General features: G+C 41.2%; 1 protein-coding gene across 4 annotated transcripts in view; it reads right to left on the bottom strand.

Moving 5' to 3' along the window:
- SGSM2 (small G protein signaling modulator 2) overlaps nucleotides 1–26,621 on the bottom strand; it is a 1,574,436-nt gene extending 1,547,815 nt beyond the window's left edge. For all 4 annotated transcript variants that reach the window (XM_069614582.1, XM_069614584.1, XM_069614583.1 and 1 more), the window contains exon 1: nucleotides 25,963–26,621. In XM_069614582.1, coding sequence (XP_069470683.1) covers nucleotides 25,963–26,019 — 57 coding nt within the window. In that variant the 5' untranslated portion in view covers nucleotides 26,020–26,621. The remainder of the gene's footprint in view (nucleotides 1–25,962) is intronic.
- Nucleotides 26,622–26,858: the final 237 nt, after the last annotated feature.

Genomic DNA, 26,858 nt, shown 5'->3' with positions numbered 1-26,858 from the left:
CTGTGGACTTGGCTCAAATGAACTCTCCTGTGTATATGTATATATATATATATATATATATATATATATATATATATATATATATATATATATATATATATATATTACATGGATGCGGTAGCGTCCATGTAGTTATGGTTAAGTTGGTGTTTCCATAGGAAGAGCATTTTTTGGGTGGCTTATAACTTCGCTCCTTCTGGACGAATCCTCACCAAACTTTGCAGAAAAAGTATATGGCCCACTCTGAATTTTGCAAAGTTTGGAGAGGTTTGGTCCGGGGGGGCAAAGTTATAGGGGGGTCCCAAAACTTTTGTTTTTTCCCATAGACATAATGGGAAAAAACTTTGCGCATGCCTACAGCCCAAACCGCTGGATGGATTTACGCCAAATTTGTGGCAGGAGCGGGGGCTTGGTCCTGAAAGCGTGCTTTTGCAAATTTGGTGTAAATCCGTCCAGTAGTTTTTTTAAAATGACCAAAATGTAAGGCAAAAAAATTAGTCATATCTCCGTTCGCTCCGCGGACGGACTTCCCGGTTTGCTACGCGGACAGTGCCCTGATTGGCCGAGCGGCTTGCGCGATGTCCGCGGACATCTGACATGGACGGCGTGGGGCGTGGAGCCGTCAGATTTTTGGTGGCGCCCGACATCTTGCATTCGCGGACGACCGCGGACAGCGAGGTGAAACGTGGTTTAAAAATTGTATTTAGTGGAGTGTGTTGGTGTGTAAGAGTGTTTGGGGAGGGTGGGAGAGTAGGAGATAGGTGCAATGTTGTATTTATTTTATGTGCTAGACGCTTTTGTTGTGTTCGATTTGTCTGCGGACAACACGGCTGTTCTGAAATGTTCGTAAATAAACAGAATGGATTCAGTGTCAAGTTGAAAGTGTTCTAAGAACACTCGTGGGGTCCTGGAATGTTCGCAGGGGGTGTCCTGAAGACGTTGTCTGTATTGTTCGTTGGCAAGCTGAAAGTGTTCTAAGAACACTCGTGGTGTCCTGAAATGTTCGTACATAAAGAAAATGGGGGTGTCCTGAGGACGCTGTCCATATCGTCCTCTGGCAAGTTGAATGTGTTCTAGGAACTTCCTTGTGTCCGCGGACATTAAAATGCTTGAATCTATGGGTGTGATATGCTGCAGTGGTTGTGGCCAGGGTATAGAATGTTGGGTGCATGGCCATTTGGCCATGCACAGAAGACTCTATGCCCTGGCCACAACCACCGCAGCATATCACACTCATATGCCATGCACCCAAGAGTCTATGCCCTGGCCACAAGCACCGCAGCATAACACACTCATAGTGGCTTGTAACTTTGGGTCAAAAACAAATTTATAAGGAACAATGTTATAAGCCAGTATGGGTGTGATATGCTGCGATGGTTGTATTTATCATGTTATACTTACTATTTGGTTTAGTAACTGGAGTCCATGTTTTTCTTGTTCATTTCTGTGATAAAAGAAAATAGCATGCTAGAATAAGTATTTTATAAAGACTTATTACATTGTACAATCAACATTTTCTTCTTTTTTTTTACCCTCATATTTAGTAGATGACAAACCAGAGTACTGTGCAATTTGCTCAGTTTCTGTGTTTGTTGCTAAAATCATTGGGTCTGTGGGAGAAAAAAAATCCATGGTGGATTAAAAAAAAACTTTTTCTGTTATGCTACAGTTTATTTGTTTGTTTGTTTGCAGTGTTTACTTGTTTGTTTGTTTGTTTGTTTGTTTGTTTGTTTGTTTTATTCACTTTTTATGCGCGCCAGACCCTGGGGTAGCAGGGCACAGCGATGAGAAAATGCAAAGCTTACATGGTTACAATAATGGCCTGAAATCACAGATAATTACATAATATACAATGTACAAGGAATGGTCAAATTGGAATTGCATAAAATATACAGTGGAGATAGATGCAAATGATTACATTGTTGTTCCTGGCTAATGTTTTATACATTGGATTGTTCTAGTTTTTGGGAGCAGTAAGATATTAGGTATTTGTTTGGATATTGTAAAGTTTTAGTGCAGTTAGATACCAGTAGGCGTATTCTAACTGTTTATTTTTTTATATAATTTCGTGGTATTGATTTATCTGTTTGGATATTTCTAAATTTTGGGACAGTTAGATACCAATTGGCGTATTCTAACTCCCTATTTTTTTTCTCTATTTGAGTGGTATTAATTTATCTGATTAGTTGTTGTTGCATCTTTGGGCAGTTAGATAGCTTTTGGAATATTGTGACAGTTTATATTCTTTTACTACAAGTGTACGATTTAAGTACAGTTTAGTTATCAAATTTTGGTTTTAAGAACATTAAATAAGCATTTGTAAGATTTGCTGGTAATCTCTGCTTTAGAGTAATGGGACTATCATTACATTCAAACCATCCACATTTCTTTTTTATATATGCAGTGTAGTGCCCTGAATTGGTTGTGGCTCCTGCGTGGTAGGTTATACCTAGTGTTGTGAAGGTTTTCTTACCAAGTGATATTTGACTATGTGTGAATCCAGTCAGCTTGCAGTTGTTTTTGGTACCATCTGCATTGTAACGTAGAAGCATTAGTATTACATATTTACTATGTGTTTGTATTACTAACGTGGAGCGATTATCTGAATTGCAAGTCGAACAAAAGCTACCATGGTTTGCATTTTGTACAAGTTGCTAAAATGGAACTGATTCACAATTAGGTATTGATATATACACAAAGCGTTCATTGGGGATTTGTTCTTGTGTCACATTGTTGCAGAGAGTGCATGTATGTTTCCACATGTATGAAATCTGGAAGATTTCATTTATAGGTATGTTTTTGTTTTCCAGTACTAATAGTAAGTACATTAGAAATTCTTGTGGATATTCCTGTGAGTTTATAGTGAATTTCACCATTCCAGCACAGTAGTCCAATTGTTGTCTTATTCCATAAACACTATACATGTTTTCAGGATTGTTTGGTGCATTTCTGTGAAGTACTAACATTTGCAAACACAATGGGTCTCTACTGTGTAAGTAAATGTTCTCAACAATTGGTGGTAATTGAAATAGAATATTCATTGCTACATTTGTGTAGCAACTTACACCAACTATATTTGAGAGTTTAAATGGACCAGGTAGTTCTGTATCTGACTGCTTTTTTTGGAGTTTGTCTTCCTTCTTTGAAGAAGTACCTGGTTTACTTTCCCTAATTGATTCTTTTTTGCTTGTGGCACTTGATGAAGTATTACTTTCTTTTACTCTCTTTGGAGGATTTGCAGTGACATCCTGTTGCTTTTCTGTTTGAGTTATTTTTCTTTTATAATGTTTTACTTTTTGTGGAACAGAATATGTGTTTAGATGGGGGTGTATAGTGAACGAAGTCTATTGTATTCTAAAATGCAAGGAATATCAGCGTTTATTTTACTTGCATCAAAGTTGATTAGAAATAGACCGTCAAGTGTACGTAAGCGTGATAGTGCTAGGTAGCTCATGCCTTCTTTAAAGACTGTGTTACCAATGTCTATCATTGCTTTGTCTAGGGTAAGACCTTGTGATTTATGAATGGTGACTGCGTATGCAAGAGTTAGAGAAAATTGTTCTCTCCGTACATACATGTCTTTGAAGAGAAGGAATCGAGCTGTTGAGCGTCCTATTCTTTTTACTTCTGAAAGTTTGTCAAAGAGAATATTGACAAACTGAATTTTGTTGTCATGTGGGTATGTTTGAAAGCCAACAACTGTACCCAGTGCTCCATTAACTAGTCCTTGGTCCACGTCAAGGTTACGTTTCAGCATTACTCTGCAATTTAAGGATCATTTTAATATTTTTTCCAAGCCTGCTGTTTGAGATTGATTTTTCTAAACTATTTAGTCTTGTTGTGGCTTGGTCACACATGGGTAGTGTCATTCCATGTACATCTAGTTTGTCTGTGGCGCTAATTTCCATTATTGGTTGCATTTCTTTACTTAACATTATTTAATTGAATTTGAAACAGCTTGCAAGAGTTGGCATTAAGGCCATACAATTGACATTTTTGTGGGCTAATTGTTCCATAACATCTGTAGCACATGCATTATCACCATAAAGTGCATGAATGTGCCGGGTTTTCAATATTGCTTCTGCTTCTTTAGAAAGTATACCAACTCTGATACTTTTTAAGATGTTGGCATAAGTGAGATCTGAAGATTGGTGCATGTTTTCTGTTAATTCTCTGTATTGGAAATGTTGCCAAAGGTTGACTTTTCCAATGCTGCCAACAGTTTTACGGCAGAGTTTGTGTCCTAATGTTTTAAAAATAGGCTCACCTTTTACTGGTGTCAATTGAAGAAGATCTCTGAAAACAATAATGTGTTTTCCTGCAAAGAGCTCTTCATAGTTTGTTTTGAGTACTTCTTGTAATCTGAGGTGAATCAAAGCCAACATTAGGTTGGACACCATGCTCACTTCATCTATTAGTAGCATTTTCATTTGTTTCAATACTCTGCGTAGTTCCATTGCAGCTTCTGCAGAAAGTTTGTAATAATCTCATTTGTTTTGGTGTTCTACTGGCAGGAGTAGTAATCGGTGTAAAGTGACACCACCTATGTTGTAGGCAGCTAAACCTGTGGGGGCAGTGACAACAGCTGACAGTTTGTTGTTTGTCAATTGTTGAAAGAACTTACTGATGATTTTGATTAGGAATGTTTTGCCAGAACCAGCTTCACCACTGACATACAATAGTATAGGTTTGTAATTTTGACAGGTGCATTCTTTATTTTCATGTTGTACACCATGTGCAATTTCTTTTGTTACTTCTTGAAAAATGCTACGTTGCTCATTGTTTAGCTTTGATTGTAGTATAGTTAAGTCTTCTTTATCTTCATACTGACACATGGTGTTTTCTACTTCTATCATAGCTAATTCTGCCTCATTTTTTATTAGTGGGTCTCCCAGTGGTTCTTGGCTTCCTGTGACAGAAGGTTGACTACTGTCAGGAGTGTCCTTATCGAGTTCGGCCTGGAGTTCTTCTTCGTGTTGCTGTTCATTGTGCAACATTGTTTTGTACTGTGCAAAGTTTACATCAGTTATACTGCTTTCATTTGCTTTGAAAGCATCTTCATATGAGTCATAGTTATCTAGTATTTCTTCTTCTTTTCTCCATGGTTTAAAGAGTTTTAGCAGGGACATGTAATATACTTCTTTATGTTGAGGAGTCTTTAATGACAATTTGATATGATTAATTAAATTTGGTTTGGTGTGTTTTACTAAGCTGCCTTCACAGTTTGTCACTTTGTATTTACGGTTTCGTTCATCAGGTTTTATATTATTTCTGTATCTGTAGTTTTGGGCTATGTGGTATAGACACATGGGGCCTCATTACGACCCAGGCGGTAAGGGGTTTACGGCGGCGTAAACAGCGCCGACCCTTACCGCCTGATTCCGAGGTCCCTTAGCGCCATGGAGGATTTAACACCTGCTTTTAGCAGGTGTTAAAATCCATGGCGCTAAGGGACCTTGTTGTTAATTACGCCACCGTAATTTACGGTGGCGTAATTAACGCCTTCCCCACTCCCATTATGCCCTATGGGGCAAAAATGGGAATGGGGAAGGGTAAATGGGGATTGGGGCCTTACCGCCCCGCCAACCTCGGAATGGGGCGGTAAATCCACCAACCACCATGGGGTAAACGTAGTTTACGCCATGGTGGTAAAGGTACGACCCAGGCGGTAACTTACCGCCTGGGTCGTAATGAGGCCCATGGTTTCCAAATTGGTACTCCTGTTTGGGTAGTATATGTCCAATAAATTGTTTTTTAAAATATCTTGGCTGTTGGGATCATGTTTGGCTATTGTTTCTATATCTTCGTATTATTTTAGAACTTTTTTTCTAGATTTAGCTGGACCAAGACTTATCCATACTATATTTTCAGATTTACCATATAATGCAGTACCAATTAATCGATCAGCTGCTTCATAGGATCCACATTCTCTATGGGACAGCATTTTTATGCCCAAGCTGTATAATTTCTGAGACACTGTTTTATCTCATGACAGGTCATTCCAGAGGTCTTGGAGCTCTGTCTTTTCTGATTTGGTTAAGTATGCTGTGACATATCGTGCAACTGCAGTAGAATTGTCTGCAATGTACTGCACATCTATGTTTGCATTCCATAAGTGGGCAATGATTGCATTGTAATCATTGATATATTTTTCTTCTTCTTTTCTTTTTATGCAATATGTATTTTTAGGTGACTTACCTTTAACACTATGTCTAACTGAAGACATGAGGTTGTTCACTTGACCTGTATTTGTAACTGGTCTAGGGAAACCAAATCGGCATTTGGTGTAGTATTTCCCTTTGTTTTTGTATTTGCAACGACAGTATTTGCCACATTTGTGTCTTTGGAATTGTAACATTTTTGCATGAAGATCACTATTTGTGTATTCTGATGGAATTTCACAAGTGACATATTTTTCAATAAACTGTAAAACAGTGGCATCACTGTCTTGACCAAATTTAGGAGCATCTTTAATCCATAAAAGCATGTGGGCATGTGGTGCTCCTCTGGCTTGGTATTCTTTTCTCCAAAAGAAGTGTTGCACTTCTCCAAGGGGAGGAACACTTTTATTACAAATAAAATGTAGCATAGCAATGAAGCGATGGTGAAAATATCTTGAAACATTAACAGGATCCTGAGAACAAAGTTCTCCAGGCGTTAGTATATCTATGTTTGTTTTGTTTTCGTTTGATATGCGTAGGAAAGCATGTAAATCTTCCCATGCATATTCTGCACAACTTAATGTAACAAACCAAGTGGGTGGGCCAAGGTTTCCGATCATACAACGTACATCTCCATGACGTCGAAACCAGTACTCTTTAGTACCACGCATATTTGCTAATAGATTTGTAATATTTGCTTGTAAAACCTCATCTTTTTGTTGAACTTTTTGTAATAATTGTGTAGCTGTCGTATTTTGAAAGTGTGATCCTGATTTTTTAATATGTGTGCAACTCTGTAACATAAAGTTGCTAGTTCACTTTCAAAGAGTAGGTGGAATATGTATTCCACATTTTGTCAAAATCTGGGATCTTCAGAATACATTCGTAATGAGCGATATTCTGATGCTGATATTTGAATAGGTCTATCATCGTATCTTCCTCCTTTGCCAGTAGGAAAGAGTAGAGGAAAAGCATGTGCTTCTATACTTTTTTCCCATATGCTGATTGGTGATCCTTTTGTTTGACGCATTTGGTACGTTTCCAGTGCATCTTCTATGGTGTCATTAGAGTGCAATGGATGAATTGTATAATGGTCTAAAGTGTTTGATATTGTAGCAGGATCTAGGAGCTCAAATTGACCAGCTTCTTGTGTCTCTTGAATTATTTCAGTTGTATCTTTCAAGTTTTCTTCAATATTAATTTCTTTGTAATATTCATTATTCTCTTTAAGATATTGCAGGGCTTCTCTAACTTTATGTAAATCTACCAGTTGTTGCCAAATTTTTTTGTCTTTTGTAGGTACTCCATTTACCAAGATAATTAAAGATTGTTGCATTGGACGTTGCACTCCTAGAGTGTGCACATTTTCTTTTAGATTTAATGGTAAATACACTACTTTTCCACTAATACCTTTCACTAATTCAGAGGGAGGTAATTTTGCAGTTTTTGGTTGAAGGGTATTATTGCTTGAAATGGGTGCACCGTTTGAATTATGATGCTCTCATGTAAATTAAGTTGTTGAATGGGGTTTCGGTAGTGGATATAATTCGAAGTTATTTGTGATAGCATGTGAAGGAGTTTGGTTGTTGTCAAGTTTTGTAGTGCAGTAACTGCAAAGTATTATGGGGTCAGTTATTTCGTATTTGTTTTCTGCTATAAGGTAGAGAGCTAATTCAAACCATTTAGAATCTTCATTGCCTTCTATTTTGTATGATAGGTCTACAGTTTTTGTGTTACTTTTATAAAACGTTCTGCGGCAACATACCCACAGGTGGTTTGGTACTTCAGCTGAAGTACTTTCAAATTTTAGTATTTCTTTTTTGTATGTGTGTAGTGAAAGGTTGCCATGTGAAGAATTGTTACGAAGTTGGTTTACAGCTAATTCATCTTGTAAGTGGGTTTCACTTCCAAAATGTTTTGTCTGGATCTAGTCGTTTTCTTCTAGTAGGTCTTTTGCTGTACCATGTAGAAGAATGTTATTTAAATTGGCTAGTGCTAAAGCAGGACTTTTAGCATAGTACAGTTTATAAACTAGATTTCTTAAACTTGCATTATGTGTTGATATCCTTTTGATATCATGGAAGGTTGTTTTGCAACTAGGTCCTGTAATGCAGGCCAATGAATGTCCTTGTAGTCCTGTGTACTTGCGTACTGGACAAGCATCCATATTTTCCAGTAGTTTAATTTTGATTTTGTCTTTGCTTTTCACATATTGATTGAGGAATTGGCGTAAAGACTTGAACATTTTTTGGGAATGTTACACATTGACGTGGATGGCCATTTGTACACTAGATGTTCTGATTCAGTTGAATGGAGGGGTAAATCTACATTTTCAGGGCATATTTTTGTAAGGAGTACTTCTTGTTCCATTATGGTATTATTAACTTTTTCATAACCTCGACCACTGCTATGTATGGCAATTGTATTTGTTTGCTTTTGTTTATACGCTTCTCCATTAAAGTATGGTTCTGTGCTTGTAGTGTGACTCCATTCACCTCCACAGATATTTAAGAAGTTATTTCTGTTGACATTTCGTTTATTGAGTTATTTCTGTTGACATTTCGTTTATTGAGAAGTCTTTTTTGTAATTTAGTTATTAGTTTTGTTAGTGGTTTCATTTTGTTTAATACTAAAATAAATAACTTTCTTTTGAGAAGAATTGCACTGTCTATCAACGCTTCTAAGATTACTTTCCTACGATAGGTTTGAAGTGTTGAACCTGGCTTCTCTCCTGTTTTTATAAGATTTTGAAGGACTTTGTGACGGAACATTTTGGCTAAAATAGTTTTCTTGGTATGCTTACTTTGTACTATATCAAAATTTATAGAAGAAGTTTTATTTGTAGTGATAGTTGATTTTCTGTTAATTGTTTTTTGGGTTGTTTTACTTTTTGATAGAGGAGGCAAAGTTTTTGTACTAGAAACTTCTTCTGTTTCACTACATGACTGTATTAGCTGTTGTGTTTCATCTTTTTTTTACAAATTCTGCTATAGATGGATGTTTATGTTGGAGACTTTTCTTTTCATTTGCTCTACTTCTGCGTTCCTTTCTATGGAGTTGCTTTTTGGTAAGCATTCTTTAGGGTCTGTTGAAAAAAATACAGAAGGTATGGGTTGGAGTGTTCTGCAATGCATGTGTGTTGTGTGATGAGTGTTTGAGTAAGATGATAAAGATGTATGTAATGGTGTGTGATTGTGCATTGGGAAGTACAACTACTAGAGATGGGTATTCTTGAATTAATGTGTTACTAAACTGGGGTTCAGATGACAGAAAAAAGTAAGCCAGTGGTGTGGAGAACTATAAATAGTATATCTAAAGCTATACAATTAAAAGAGTTGTTTGTTCTACAACATCTAAATTCCAGCAGCTGAGTTGGGTAATTTGTGAGTCGAAAAATAGGAATTTGTGGGCCATTCTGCCAGTAAATCACTGTTTAAGACGGGGGGATTTTTGGTCAGAATGGTGCAGAATCTCTATTTTTAGGCACAGAAATAGCATGAATTAACCTTACAGTGTGTTTGAGTAATAATACAAATATTATGGTAACACTCTACTTAACTTTTTTTCTAAAATGAGCAGTTTGCTTCTTAGTTGTTCTTTGTACTTCAAATGTGGCTGCTTCTTTTCAGGAGAATGGTCTTCACTGCAATTGTAAAAGAAAGAAATTAGTAAATTGGTTTATATATAGCACTGTTTTTAATTTAGATATAGATTTTTAAAATTGAAATGTTCAGCGCCTTCCTCAAAACCATTAAAACTATCTTATGACTAACTGTAGGAAAGAAAATATCTTTACTATGGCTTGTGAAATTCATAATGTACCACTGTATACCACTATTCCTGTAACTAAGCTTTTCCACGTAATAGTGATCAATGTCATAGCCTGCGTTTCCACGTAACAGTGAGTCAATGTCATAGCCTGCTTGTCCTATATAAATATAAGTAAATATATAAATAAAAAAATTAAAACCAAATATGTGTTTGTACAAATATTATTGTTTGAGATTTGATCATAGAGTGTGCATGTAATGTTGTTTGATTATGTGTAGTCTATATATATTTTATTTCAAAAATGTTAGTTTAACATTATTTGCGTGTGTGTGTGTGTGTGTATGAAGAAATTAAATGGTATAAAGGTTTGTAAGTCACAGTTCATTTTAGGACAATGAAAAAATGATCGTAGATTCATTTTACAGATTATACAAGGTAAAAGTCGGTTAGAAAATGTGTTCATGTACTGTATAGAAAATATGCATACCTGTAGTTTGTGTTCATGCATATGGATATGGACGAAGCTGCAAGTAGAAATCTTGGAGACTTGGATAGTATTTCTCGTAGATCGTGCTTGCCAATGGTATGAGACTTGTACTCCGAGAGATTCACCGTACATTTGCAGTGCTGATCTATGATGATGTAGTTACATGTAGAGGTCTTGGATTTGATTGGTGGATGGTCATGTGATTTCTTAGCTACATCCAATGAGGGAATGGCACAGAGAGTGAAGTGGAAATGGTAGAAGGGCTGTCCATGTTACGATATGTTCGCGGACATGGCGGTAGTTCTAGGACACCGCGTATTACATCCGGGGAATTTGGGGTGGGGAGACATGAAAATGAGATTGAATGTAGCAAGGGATTGGTCAGTAAAGTTTAGTGAGTGTGTTGTGCTAGGAGAGGTTTTCTCAGATATTCTTTTTTCTGAGAGAAGAACAGATAGCTATGGCTCAGTGTTTCAAAAAACAGATTGTGTGGATTTTGGGAGACTCGTGGATACATTGATTGAAGGTGCATGCAGAAAGCTGTGGAGTATCTATAGATCTTGGATTCGCACATGTGGAAGTGCACTGGCATGGAGTGCGTGGAATGAAGTGGTTGGACTTGCTACCTCTCTGTGCAACTTTGAAGATAGAGGAACATCCAGACATAATTGTAATTCTTTGTGGAGGGAACAGTTTAGGACATGTGTCTGGAATTTCTTTGCAATTTGCAATGAAAGAAGGACTTCAGAAGATCATGGACATGTTTCCAAACTCCAAAGTAATTTTTTAACGGATTGCGCAGAGACAAATGTGGCTTCGTTCTTTCTCATGTGGTCCACAAATGGAGAAAGCAATGCGTAATGATAATAAGGCTGTTTGTGCCTTCCTAAGAGATTTTGGCATGTCCTCTTTTCACAATGAAAATATTATGTTTCGTAGTACATACATTTTTCGCAGAGATGGAGTCCATCTTACTTATGCTGGCAATCAGATTTTTCTGAGAAATGTACAAAATGCATAGCGACCTTTTTTAGAAATACAGTATCCATTTTGAAGCATGTGTTAAGTATTTATAATTTTTGACATACAAACACCTCCCAAAGGCTCTTTTCAGAGCCACCACCTCCTCCCAGAGAAAAATGCAATGGTTACAATAGGGTAGTACACCAATTTTTTTTTATGTTCGCGAACTGTCCGCAGACTTTCAAGAAATACAATGGACCCTGCTTTATTTATCTTCACTTCTATTTTTTAACTGTGAAAGGCGGCTCTGAAAAGAGCCTTATTTTTTTTGGTTTTTGTTATTTTGTATTCTTTTTGTTTTTTATATACGACACACTAGGAGAGGAGGGGAAAGGAGGGTAAAGGGGGGACACCAACCACGGGGATAAGAAAGGGCGAGCTGAGAGAGGAAGATGTAGAGTGGGTTTTATTTGGGTAGTGAGCAGGTCTTCTCGTGCTGTGAGACTCAAAAGCACTCCGAAGTCGCTCCCCCCTGCAGAGTACTGTGTCACAGTACATACATACAACTGTGACCCTCGAAAGGTAAGGGTCATCAGAATTCTGTGTGGCCTGTGAGGCAGCTTGAGGAAGACGCTGTCCCACAGAGGTGTTCCGTGTGGTGACAGGATCAGAAACGGAGGATGAAGTAGAGGCAATCAACCTACTACGCTCTTCGCAAGGTACAACCTGGCGAATGGCCCCAGTGTGGAATGAGTTGAGGTGTCGCTTAATGGTAGTGGTCCCAAAGCTGTACGAACCATGCCTCCCGCGACTGAGTACCATTTTGCACTCATTGCAGGTGACATGGTTTGCACGAGCCTTAGGACCATTCCCATGAACGGTAAACAACCGCCACACCCAAGAATCATGCCGAGGGCAGGTAGTAGGGATTTCCTCTACCTCATTCTCATCATCCTCTTCTTCCTCCTCTGTATCCTCACTCCTCTTCCCCTCTTCAGGCCCTTGGGCAGATGGTGGTGGTGGAGGGGGTGGGGGTGGTGCTGAGGCAGATGTAGCACCAGGTGGCAATAGTGGAGCCATGGATGTCATCGGCTTGGAGATGGAAATCTCAAAATCTGCAAAGTATGCAGCAAAATGCAGTGTGCTCTGTGGAATAGCCAGAAACACAATGAAAATGAGCTCTAGGGCGTGGTCTTTTATAGGGGTGCTTGTACACGGTTCGCGGACATGCGCGCCGTCCGCAAGACAGAACGAACACCAAAAAAGGTTCAAAAAGTCACAAAAACTATGTGGAAACTTAGGATTAGTATGTGGGATTTGTGGTATGGTGAGATTTTAATGAGAAATATTGTGGATTACTTGGAAATGTACTTTTAAACTGTTCGGGGACACGAAGAGTGTCCGCATTCAGAACACGCGATCAGCGTGGGCGCGGTCACATGAATGCTTCGTGAGCATGTTCGCTAAGGAAGCGGCCGTCCGCAGGACACCCAATGTACGGACATTGCTTTTGCGCATGCACGTTGATGTTCTACGGACAGTGTTCGGGTCCTGAACTAATTAAAAGTGCATCACACATAAAACAAAACAGTTACGGACAGCCGTTTGTTCTTCGCACAGTTTAACTTACTTGCGAACAATACGGACAGACATAGCGTCCCCAGCACACCTCCATTTTCGTTTATTTACGAACAATTCAGGACACCACGAGTGTTCTTAGAACAGTTTCAACTTGCTAGCGAACACTACGAACAGGCATAGTGTTCTTAAGGACACCTCCATTTTTGTTTATTTACGAACATTTCTGGACACTACGAGTGTTCTTAGAACAGTTTCAACTTGCATGAGAACATTACGGACAGATATAGTGTCCTCAGGACGCTTACATTTTCGTCTATTTACGAGCATTTCCGAACAACCGCGCTGTCCGTGGACACCTAAATTGGTTTTAACAAAAAGAACTGAAACTAATTGCAACACAATATAAAAAAGTAACTTTATTTGACATATATTAACAATGTATGACTGAGAAGGTGGGGCAGAAACGGAAACAAAAACTGGAGAATTAGGGATTTCAACATAATTGGGATCAGGTGAAGAAGGGATGGAAATGTCATCAAAACCTTTTGGTCCATGGAGAGGGTTTGGGGTTAAATGAGTGGGATATGGTGAGGGGGGACAAGTACAGGTGGGACAATGGTATCTTGTTGTTAGTTTTAAGTGATCTTCCACAAAGTTTTTTAAATTGGTAAAATTTGCCATAAGTTGGCCCATTTTTTCGTTTATGTGTTCCAGAGTGTTATCCACCGCTTCTTTTCTGTAGTAGTTTCAATTTTTGTATGGTCTGTACAAAAAAAAGTATATGTTAAATGTATACAAAATAATATTTATTAATTGGTTTATATAGTAAAGTGTGTACCATTAGGTGCACTATCTTCTGACATTTCCTCTCGTGGGAAATGCTCCTCTAGCCACTCCAGAGTACTACACATTTCTGTGAGAAAACAAAAAAGTAATATATTTTTTTATCTAATACAGAAAGTTTATAAATATATGAGTAAAATGAAGTGCACTTACTATTTCAGGTAAGATATGTGATGAGTAGTCTGTACGTCTGGTCTTGCTCTTAGTTGTGGAGTGTCTGGAGGTAATTATGTTGGAAGCCACTTTATCTTCTTTTGGTATATTTCATTTTAGAACATATTGTATTTAAATGAATGGTTAGTGTGTTACATATATGGGTTACATTTCTTAACTATTACTACATATACTTTGTATGTGTGCTGCTTTGTGAATTTGTTAAATGTTCCTATGTTATGATATAACAATTACACATACCCCCCAGAGTTTTTAGGTGGTGGTACTGTTGTCCGAACATGTCAGCGGACAGTCAAATTCAGTAGAAAGGGTTCAGTATGTTCCATATTACATGTACATAAAGTCAAAGTTATTATTGTTAAGTTGTGCTACTAAAAAACTATGAAATTCAGTAAAAAAAACGTTGTCAAAGGGACGTTATGGTTCAGTTGCGCTACGAAAAACCTATGAAATTCAGTAAAAAAAACTTTGTTAAAGGGACGTTATGGTTAAGTTGCGCTACTAAAAACCTATCATATTCAGTAAAAAAACTATGTTAAAGGGACGTTATGGTTCCAAGTAAAACCGAAAAAACCCTGAAATTCGCCAGTTATGGTAAGCTAAGCAACCATATCTCACGCCACCAACGTGCACTGCTAAGACTAACACCCAGGACATCAAAGATGACATCACAAATATCATTGATGACATCACTGATGACATCACATGTGCATTTACCTTTCATGAAAAGTCTGTACAAGGGTTTCTTATTGTAATGTTAATAAAAGAAAGTGTCAAGGATCATTGGAATAAATATCAAGGGCTAATTAGACCATCCAGTATACTAAGGTGCTCATGTAGAAACATAGGTATTGTGTGCAGCATAGATGATGGAGGTTCAATATTCATAAGCTTGCCATGTTGAATAGTGAAATGATAACTGTTTTCTTATTAGACTTTTGTATACTGTGAAACATCTGATAAGTAGATAATAAAACCCACTTACTACATAATTGCATTATTATAGACAAAACACAAAGAGACAACACCACATACAAATATGAGTATATACAAGGAAATTGAAGTAAGAAAAAAAAACAGCAGTAGTAGCAAAAAGTGTTCATAACCTAACTGATTACCTTTATTCAGAGAAACGATTACTCCGTTTCAAAGCTGCTACTTATCCTATGTATATATATCGCATGGTGTGACTGGACCCTAAGGAAAGTAGTGTGAATACAAGATATAAAAATAGGTGCATATACAGGGAAAGTACAGTAATAAAAAAACAACAGAACTATCAGAAAGTGCTGATAACTCTACTGATAATTTTAATGCACAGAAAGGATTGCTGTCTTTCATGCTTGTGTCTTCCCCTATGTATATGTTTCATATGATATGACTGGACCCTAAGGGAATTATTGTAAGAACATACTTGAAGGATAAGTCTACAAATATACTACCTTTTCCACTTTTAATTCCTGACTGTTACCGAAGAAAACCATGTGGCCTAGATATGTCAGTAAAGGAAAAAAGGGGGAGCCAGACATGTGATGTCATCAATGACATTTGTGATGTCATCTTTGATGTCCTGGGTGTTAGTCTTAGCAGTGCACGGTGGTGGTGCGAGTTATGGTTGCTTAGCTTACCATAACTGGCGAATTTCAGGGTTTTTTCGGTTTTACTTGGAACCATAACATCCCTTTAACAAAGTTTTTTTACTGAATCTGATAGGTTTTTAGTAGCGCAACTTAACCATAATGTCCCTTTAACAACGTTTTTTTACTGAATTTCATAGGTTTTTAGTAGCGCAACTTAACCATAACGTCCCTTTAACAAAGTTTTTTTACTGAAAATATATATATATATATATATATATATATATATATATATATGATTCACAATTAAAAGCATCAGCGCCCAGACGCATCCTTGTTTAAACTTACCTGTTGGAATCTGGGCTTTCATGAGACCCTTCCTTTCTGTTCTCACCTGCACCCATGAATTGGAGGATAAAGTAAACACTAATGTCAATAACCCTGACAGCATACACAGTTTAATTAGTTTAAGCCAAAGTGTGCCTGTGTTGATCATATCTAAGGCCACTGTAAATTATATTAACACACAATATGGATGGGGTGCTGACTTTGTCTCAGACCCCTCTGCCAACAAGGCCTTCGCCAGGCAGTTTGAGAGAGTAGACAACCCCCTTTTAAGTCCTGTTGGCTTCTTAGGAATAATTTTCGAGCCATCAGCCCTTTTTGCCAAATGCTTTAGGAGCATTTTAGCCAAGAGCTTTCCAGCTAGATCCAACAGTGCAGATTCCATGGGGCAGATCTAGCTCCGTTTTCATAAATTGGAATTAGTATTCCCACTTTTTGGAATTTAGAATTATCCCTGTCCCAGAAATTACCCTAAAGACCTTAGATAACATGATTGCCTTATGATTTGGGCTGAGTTTAAGAGCAGATTAAAACACCCTTAAGCCTTAAAACAGGGCTGCAACAATGGCATGAGTATAACAATGACGCAGGGTAACTACCTTATTATTACAACCTTTGATAAGATATGTCAGCAAGGGAAAGCACATCTCACAATCAACAAACTCTGATGCACCTCACTTGAAGTCTAGGATAAATCAAATGCGCCACCGCACAGAACCATCGCCCCATCATCGGCCCTACTGATGCACCATTCATTTGGGTCCTACACATACACAGACTCTTACTTCCTTTCTGCACTAGTGTGACATCATTTAAACAACTCACAAGTCCTATCAGGGTTAGCCCAATCTTGTCACCTTCACCAATAGCTACACCAAAGCTTCTCAACCCCCTAGAGAAAACACTACTATATGCTATATCCGTTCCTAACCACCATCATCTACAGCATCTTCTACAACATAATTGTCGACCACTCTTATGATTTCCTAGCTATTACAGGAACTTGGTTAAATGAGACCTGCTCATAAATGTTTGCTGACCTCATCCCCCTCCACTATATTATCTGCAAAAATAGGGAATTGGAAAGAGGTGGTGCAGATGTGCCGTTATTCTCAGACACAACATGCAATGAGATCCCTTGCCAGGACTCAACTCCTTTAAATACATCATGGTAAAATGTACAACTGGTCCCTTTGCCTCTTCCACAGCATCAATGATCTATTACCGTCCTCCCCATGCAGCAAATTGTTGCCTTCCAAACAGAGCTCATAGACACTGCTCAGCGGCTTTCTCCATTCTGCAGACATGATTATCTCCTTAGTGACATCAAGATGCTGGTTGATGAAACTTACGATGATCTGGCACAAGGAGTTGTTTGTCTTGAACTTTGTCCAAGAAATAAAACTTAAGGATGGCCATACCTTAGATTGAATAGTCTCTCTAAAAACAAACATCACTATGGAAGTCTATGAACCGCTCTCGTGATCTGACCACTGTCCTATCCGCTTCACCATGCTCAATAACCCTCAGCACCCACCTTCCACCAAAGAGGGTCTGATTACCCCTTCTTGGCATTGGTTTGTTCACAATATCTGTCCTGTAGCCTTCATAATAGCTTTCCCAAATATTGTCTTGTATTCATTTCACTCCTTGACTTTGAAGCCTTGGAAAATGTTGGGACACAGGTTGTTGTGCCTTCAATCTTTGAAGACATAAAATCAGTAAAACTATGATGAATAACTGGTGTAAAAAAGATTTTTTTCGTTAAAGAACAACTTGAAAAATCCCACAGAGGTGCTGGCAGAAATCTACATCTATTAACGATAGCACAGACTCTCCCAGAAGAGGCTACAAGATTGTGATTTACAAAACCAAAAGAACCTCCTACCAAACTTGCATTGATGACACCAACACCTCATCCAAAGACATTTTCCGAAAATCCTATAAGTTGACACTTCCCGTAAACTCAGCGGCCACCTCGTCCGAACACAGTACTCTACCACAACTTGCCACAATTCTTTAAAACTAGGGTAAACCATCTCCATTCTATCAACATTCTACACCTACTCTTCTGCCTGGCCGGCCACATGCTAAAAGAGCGGAAATGATTTTTAGATCTTGGCACACTCAGGTTCAGTAGGAGGACTACGGGTGAATAGCGTAATTAAAGGGTATCCCTGTCACTGAATCTGGCTGGGCCAAAATATCAAAATCGTTCAAAGCATCCACCACAACTGCTTATATGTGCAATACTATAACTGTCACAATCATTGTACCTTTAGTTGCTAGTCTCACAATCTCGTCCATCAATGTCGCATTGTTCAAAGGAATTGCTCCTCCCAAACATAAGAACTAGAGGCATGGGTCAAGCTTGTAACTTTACATTGCGTAACCTTGTGGAAGTCTTTGGCGCAGTGGATCACAGCATCTTTCTCACTATCTCGAGGATCCCATGTCTTCTTCAATCTGCAACCGAGCCCAACAGTTGGAAATTACTTCTTTCCCCACTGATGGCAATCACCTTAAGAGTTCCAAAAGAACTAGCCTGGGTTCTTCTCTTCTTCAATGACTACATAGTATCTCTGATCCACAGTATGAACAATCAAAGGGTCGGATACCATAGACATGATTTCAATGCTCATTAAACTGAGACCTGCATCGTTTTGGAAACTGCCTCGTTTATCTTGAAGAGAGGGTCCCTAGAATGCCCCTCTGGACCCCCATAAGCATGACAGCCCGAAGAGCCAGAAATGCAAGATGGCAGACACTGTTTGACCAGCCCCCGGGAGGGCCAGTGACATCCACATATGCAAACGGGTATTCTCTCAGACAACCATTCAAACCTTATCCAGCTGATGTCTTCCTGAATACAGGCACCTCATTGGTTATGGATGGAGGCGCCTCACTGGACTTGATCAACTAATGACAAATAGCTAACTGTGCTGACGTCATTAGAGACACCATGACATCGTAATGTTAGCCATGAAGCAAACTCGCATCCATGTTCAAAGTTACATGAACACATTTGTGCACACACGAAGAACATGTTTACACATTTCGGTAGATAGAGGACAGATATATATATACACTGTCAAAATCCTTTATTATTTTCTCTTATTAGCCAAATGCAGAAATGCAGAAGTAAGGAAGCAAGAGATGCAGAGCAAGCTTGCAGACGCTTATTGTAACTAACCATATGGAACTACAGGATTGTATAAGGAAACTGGAAGAGCCAAAATACTACTAACCCATATGAAAAACAGCACAATATAGACATATAGCAATTGTAGCATAAATATAGTAGAATTAGATGAAGCCACAGGCCTCTGAACGAGAAGCGAAGAAAAGCAAAATTAGATGGACTAAGAACCAGACCATGGCTCGCAGCCAAGGTCAGAGATGAGCAGAACATTCCTAAGCCTCAAGGCCAAGGAGCCACCTACAAAATAGCAGAATAAATCCTCACTAATTGCAGACCAGAAAGCTCAATGTTGCAGTCTTCGCCCACGTGGTACAGCCGAGCCGAACAATGGCCATTTACTCATGGTGGGAAGAGGAGAAGTTCCCAGCGAAGCAGACACAAAGTGATACATGTGTTGTTTTACAACGTTGCAACCCGGCAGGATCTCTCAAAAGCAAAGTGTTAATACTGACAGCAAGAATTGAGATACATAGGGCCTCATTACAAGTATGGCAGTAAGGCAACAACGGGCCAGTAGTGCTACCGGCACTGTTGCTACCGTACCGCCATACTATGAGTTCTGCTTGCGGTAGCCTTTGCAGCCACCAGGTCTGACCTGGTGGCCATACCGGCACCCGCGAGCAGAACAGGACTGTAGCACCGGTACCATTATTAACGGTACCAGTGCTACCACCTTTCCCATTCCCATTCAGCCCCATGGGGCCGAATGAGGATGGGGAGTCCCTTATTACCGGCACCCACAAATGGGCAATTACTGGGTCCGCCAAACTCGGCATGACCCGGTAATTGCCCATTCGCGGGTGACGGAAAAAAATGGATACCGGCGGCAGCCGTGCCTGTAGTACAGGCACGGCTACCGCCAGCCTCGTAATGAGGCCCATAGTCTTTCTGATTACCTTCAGAAGGTGAATGGAGCGCTGAGAACAGAGCTGGGTCCCAGGCCTGGGGGGATCAGCTACAGCCAATCAGGGAATACATATCCTGGGGTGGATGGCAAAGGGCAAGGGCCAATGGTAATCCTGCAAACCTGCAACAATGTAATAGATAGTCTGGGGATGGTTAAGGAAAAGCCACCTGACATGAGAGGGACCGTCAGATAACCTCTATATGTGCTTCCATAGGTAATACCAGCCCCACACAATCATGCATGCTCTTAGGTTTTTTGGGAACGTCAGACTTCGACAAAAGGCACGGACACAGGCTCAGGAGCTGTGATTGCTGGAGCATTCTGTTTTTCCTGTATGATCCCTGTCTGTTATGGAAAATAAAGGACAGTTCTAACTTGCCCTTGGCTGAGTCCTCCGTTTATATGCCAGGGGAGGGTTTGTTGGGCCCTGGGTGCTCTGAACGGTGAATGTGTGGTGTAAACCCATATCCTCTCTGGCATACCTAATGCAATGTGAAATAACAAATGAACACTGTCAGCCTTCATCCGAAGACTTCTAAAACAGCTGCTTCATTTTTAGGTCAAATAGATCCAGACGTTGGGTCACTCTCTCTTTCAGTTAGTGATCGCCATTAGGGGTTACCATCTGCTCCTTAACTTAAAATTTGAAATCTGAGACTTGATAGAGTGCTTGCATTTCTACCTCAAGTGAATGTAGTCATTAGCACCGCATATTACCACACAAAACAACTTAGTGGGGTCCATCCCCTCTTACAAATATCTTATAAAATTGCTCTAGTAGTCTTATCATGTCAGGACTGCTGCAATGGCATCCATGTTGTTTTGCCGTAAAACACGATGCCCAAGCTTGAAGCGGCACAAAATCATGCAGCCCATCCCAGCTTTGCCCTAAAGAGATCATAACACATCACTGAAGCCAATAAGACGACACGCTGGCTGCCTATCAAGTGACAACCTGAGTTCCAGACTCTCTACCTGAACCACAGAGTCTTAAATGACCATGCACTGTACTGTGGCTGCCTATCAAGCCATGACGTGAGTTCCAGACTCTCTGCCAGGTCCACAGAGACTTCAATGACCCTGCACCAGACTATGGCTGCCTATCAAGTGACATCCTGAGTTACAGACTCTCTACCTGAACCACAGAGTCTTCTATGACCCTGCACTCTGCTATGGCTGCCTATCAAGTGACAAGTCAAGTTCAATACTCTCTGTCTGGTCCACAGAATCTTCTATGACCATGCACTGTGATATAAAGCCACGACTTGAGTTCCAGATTCTCTGACTGGTTTGTAGAGTCTTCTATGAACCTGCACTGGACGATCTCGGTATCCAGTGATTTTAACGAAAACATTTCAGAGAATGATGTTTTAATGAAACAAAACAAATCGACAAAATATTGAGTTTCTTTTAAAAATATATATGGGTGTGGGGTAAGGGGTTAAAACGGGTGGGGAGGGGGTTGGGTGGGGTTATAAACACAGGGGAAAGGGGTGGTTGGGGGAACCCGCCAAATCAAAAATATCACTGATTTTTCGATTTGTTTGTTTCGTTAAAAAAACATTCTCCGAATTGTTTTTCGATACAATCACATAGATCCGACTATCTTACCAAATGATTACAGCACAACCAGCTGTTCAGAAGCCTATGGGTGGCTTCCTAGCCTTTGCTGGCTACACACCAGTAAATATTCAAACGTTGTGATGCTGGATCACTCCTTTGTCAAGGCTTCTTCTCCAAGTGAAACTCTCCATCACAGGCGCACGGCCAAGTACAGGATATGTGCAAGTTCAGAACATCGCCAACAAAAACCTGGTTCCGAGCTGCCTTTAGCTGCTAGTGGCAGGCGTCTGCAACCCGTGGCGCTCTAGATGCTTTGGACTATAACACCCATGATTTCTCACCATTGACTATTCTAGCTAGGGCTTGTGGGAAACGTAGGCCAAAACATCTGGGCAACCAAAGGTTCCAGACCTTCATGCTAGTGGGATAAACACCCCACAAGTTCCGCTACTAGTAGCTCCCTCATGGACGTCATTTAGGGGTGGCCAGGGGTATCCCTTGGTACCCCTAAAAAAATGTAAAGAAAGAAGTATTTTTTTTAGTCTTTTTCTTTTTTTTAATGCATGCTCCTGGGCTGTGGCCAGCGCCATGTGGCTCTTTGCTTCTGGGGTGGCTGGCTTTCTTGTACAGGCCTCTTAAAATAAAATTAACAGGGGTTCAACAAGTCTAACACTTTCAGCAGTGACCCCAAATAAGAAACAATAGCAATACCAAATAATGTGTCTTTCTGGAATTCTATACAATCATTGCTAGACTCATTAAAGATTTATTTCAGGCACACTTCAGGGGGTGAGTCACTAATTTAGTCTGTTCTTAAATGCCGGAACTCAGCCTTTCATCCTTCTGACGTCGATAAATGAGTAGCAACACAGGGTGGGTGATATTGTATGTAAATTGTTTCTATATAAAGTGCTTAAGCGCAAGTGTTATATAATACATCCTTATCATTTGGCCATGGAAGTCTGCTTGCATTCACAGCAATTTGGTAATATGTCCTATACACACTGATCTTAACGCTACATATGGGGATCCATTCTTGTATGAAATGTATATCACATTAAAGTGATATTGTAACCATATTTTTCGTAGTGTATTTAGGGACAGTACTATGTGATGCCACTTCCTGTTTTGTTAAGGGGTGAAAGGTCGTATTCCATTGCTTCCCACGATACAACTTTGGGGTGGGGTGAAATGACATCACTTCCTGTTATGTCATCAGAGGTCAAGGGTCATGTGATCAGGGGCGTTGCTAGGGGGGCTAAGGGGGCTATAGCCCCTGATCTTTTGGTTGTAGCCCCGGATAGAATCTCAGAAGCTACAGCCAAAAGACTAGCTAGCCCCCAGTCCCAATAGTTCCGACTTCAGCTTAGCCCCGGGTCTTTTCCAGACCTAGCAACTCCCCTGCATGTGATGTCACGTCCGCTACACCTGGCATTTTGGTGAAATGACGTCCCTGAGCTCCCTTCTCAAGCTTTGGCCCTCTTGTTTCCCCCACTCCCCAGACGTTATGAAGTCACTATTTTGTTGGTATTGGTGTACATTGGTATAAAGAAGAATGGCGAGGCAGGCAAGCATTTACAGTGCTGTGTGGTTGCATGTAACTGTGTGTAGTGGTGCAGAGTGCTATGCAGTGGTACACGTAGTGTGCATTCGTAATGTAGTGTACAGTGGCATGGAATGGTGTGCAAATGTGTACAATGGTGCACAGCCGTACACAGTAAAAAAAACTCTATTTAATGGAGTGTGGTTGTATATACTCTGCCGTCAATACTGGGGTGTGCAGTGGTGTGCAAATGTGTGCAATTGCACACAGTGATGTGCAGTGGAATACAGTGCTGTAAAGAGGTGCGCAACGATGCACAGTTGCAGAACGTGTCATACACAGGTTTCCAATACATGGCTGTGCAGCGGTACACAAGGGTGTTGCCAAATATAAATGAGTATATGGTCATGTGCAGTGATAAAGGCTGGTGAACAATCATTTGCGGGGAGGCTGCAGGGCTGTGAAGCGGTGTAGGGTGGTTTCACTTCAAATGCAAAGTTGTGTGGTGCTGTAAATTGATGTAGTGTACAGCGGTGTACAGTAGAGTTGTGCGGTGGGGTGAACGGGTGCATGGTAATTCGGGTATATGATGATGTCTGCAGGCCCACTGTGTACAGTAGTAGTGCAGTCATATACAGCAGTGTGCAGTGGGATGCAAGGGTATAGAATAGTGCACAGTAGAATGCAGTGGTGTGTAATGGTGTAAAGTGGTGTGTCGTTGTGCTCTGCTCTCTGGGACCACTATGGTTGTGATTTGGTGCAGTATAAATGCTCTGTAACACAACATGACCTCATCTAACATAACCTAACATATGGGTACAGTTCTGTACCGTGGAATACAGCAGTGGCGTGCATGCCGATTGAATAAGTGGTATGGCTGCCACACACTGGAACGCCCTACCTACGCAACTCAGGAGCATTGACTCTCACCTAGCCTTCCGCAAAGCCATCAAAACCAAGCTATTTGTTTGAGCGGTTAACATCAGTGCACACTGAACTTCAACTAACTGTATTGTATTTTGCATCTGAGCACCTCTGATCCTCCACTTTGTAACCAAGTAACCACATTGTAACCGTAGTCTTCACCATGTATATTTCCTCTCGTAACTAAGCAATTACAGTCTGTAACCGCAATCTTGAATAAGCACACTTCCTGTAAAAGCGCCTCAATGCCTTTGGGCTGTAGTGCGCTATACAAATGTAAAAATAAATAAATAAATAAATATAATAAAATAAGTATGTTGCGGTTGGCACCACAATGCATTGGTGTGTAGTTGTATGGAATGGTGTGATGTAGGATACAGTGTTATGCAGTGTTATACAGTGGTGTGCGGTAGCGTACAGTGATGTGTGGTAGGCTGAGTAGCATGCCGTGGTGTGCAGTGAGATACAGTGGTGTATAAAAGTACACTGGTATCCAGTTGTGTGTAAGTGTTTTCAGTAGTGAATAGTGCAGTATGTTCCGTCGTGTGTAGTGGTATACAGTGAGGTGCAGGAAACTCTTCTGTCTAACCGAACACTACTAACAGGTATTATTGCAGCACTTAGAAGCAAGAAGAATCTGTCATGAAGCGCTAAATGGGAACCTGATATCACTGTACAGTGCTGCAGGGGTGTGCAGTGATGGCAGGTATATTCACGAGTGTGTTGTTTTACACCGGTATGTGCAGATTATTTGTTAGGTTTGTTATGGTGCTATGCAACTGTTTGCTGCAGTGATATTCCGTGGTAGACAGTTGCATACAGTGGTGTCCATTGGAATATAATAGTGTGCAGTGTTATACAGTGTGTGGATGTGATGTAATGCATAAAGAAGTGCAGCGGTTGAACAGTGATCTACAATTATGTGGTATACAATGGTCTACAAGGGGTGTCATGTGATGTGCAGTGGTATACAGTGGCATGCGGTGTCGTGCTATACATTCGTGTGTCTTTGGTGCACTGCCAGTTATACAGAGCACTGTGCGGTTGTAGTTCGCGATCTGAAGTGGTATACCGCGTTGCAGAATGGTGCAAGTGTGTACCATTGTACAGAGCCACAGCGCTAAGATATGGCATACAGAGTGGGTTGCAGTGGTGTGCAGCGCTATGCTATGGCATGCAGAGTGGTTTGCAGTGGTATGCAGTGGTGTGCTATGCTATGGCATACAGAGTGGTTTGCAGTGGTGTGCAGCGCTATGCTGTGGCATACAGAGTGGTTTTCAGTGGTATGCAGTGGTGGGCGGCGCTATGCTATGGCATACAGAGTGGTTTGCAGTGGTATGCAGTGCATGGCTATGGTTCATATTGGTGTGCAGTTATAACGGTACACATAGGAGTTTGGTGTTTGACAGGAGTGTACACTGCTATGTAAAGGTACACATTGTAGTACTCTGCTATAACAGCGTCGAAAAAAAAGTTTAGCACGTTGTGCAGTCTGACACGGTGTACAGTCGTGTACAGTCATGTACAGTGCCATACAAACGGTGTACAGTGGTGTGTAGTTGTATGCAATGGTGTGAAGTTGTACACATTTATAAGCAGTAGTGTACAGTGGTGTGCAGTGATATATATGGTAAATGGTTTTCTGCAGTGGCGCGAGGCGGTATACATACCTGTCCAGTGAAATATCGTGCTGTGCAAAGGTGTGTGTGCGCTTTGGGATACAGTGCCGTGTAGCTTTAGACAGAGGCGTGTGACGTGATGAACATCCGTGTAGTGTACACGGCTGGGGATGGGTGCATACTGAAGTGCAGTGGTACTGAAGTGGCATGCAACAGTATACCGCGCTGTGCGGCGGGATGCAGCAGTGCACAGTCAAACACGGCGCTGCCAGTGGCGTGCATGCAGGCAGCCGCCCCCTCACCTCTCGCTTCACGCTCCACAGTAGCCGCTCCTTGGTCGAGTCCTCCGAGCAGCTCATGGCGGCGGCGGCGACTCTCACACCCGATGGTGCGGGCGCTGCGCCGGGCCTCCGCTATCTCCGGGCGCCCGTCCTGAGCCGCCCCCGTGCACACCCCGGGACAGCTCACATCCAGCGCAGAGCTTCTCCCAGGTGCGGCCCCCGCTACCCTCGGCGCGGCTCCCTAGACCTCCGGGGTCAGGTGCAGCCCCGTCCGGCCCTCGGTGCCCAGCGCACCCTCCTGTTGCCCCCGCGACGAGGAGCAGCCCGGCGCCACTCCCGAGTGCATCTGCCGCCGACGGTGAGCAGCGAGCCGCTCCAGCATTGCCAGTGAATGGAGAGTCTCCGCCGCCCCCGCACTGACAGGCGAGCCCCTCCCAGCCCCTCACTGACAGCAGGGACCTCCTTCGGCGGCGCCGGCAGCCCCTCCCAGTACTGTCACCGTCCCCTCGCAGCACCCTGGTAGGGGTGTCACATCCCTCTGATGGACATGGCGACCCCCGTTTACCGCATGTAAAGGTTCCGGATAGCCGCCCCACCCTCCAATTACCAGGAATAGCCGCCCTTTTACTGACAGGATCGCGCCTTTCAGCGTGTAGACATAAACAGTTTCAGAGGCTATCCCCACTTTCGACCCCCGCCCTCTCCAGCCCCCCACACTCCTCGGAGCACCTCCATGCCCCCTTCCTGCAAGGTCCTTCTACATCACTGACATGACCCCCTGCATCAAGATGTCATGTGTCCTACCCATCAGATGTTATTTATAACTGTCAATAGCCACTCCCACCCACACACCCACCCAGGATCCCCAACCCTTTCCCTGCCTTCCGGCTCAGATTGATGCCACCGTATAACCCCCA

This window comes from Ambystoma mexicanum, chromosome 9 (genome assembly GCF_040938575.1).
Source record: "Ambystoma mexicanum isolate Mex_15411 chromosome 9, UKY_AmexF1_1, whole genome shotgun sequence".
Lineage (NCBI taxonomy): Eukaryota > Metazoa > Chordata > Amphibia > Caudata > Ambystomatidae > Ambystoma > Ambystoma mexicanum.
Note: the sequence above shows the minus strand (reverse complement) of the source record. Positions and strands in the feature narration are given on the sequence as shown.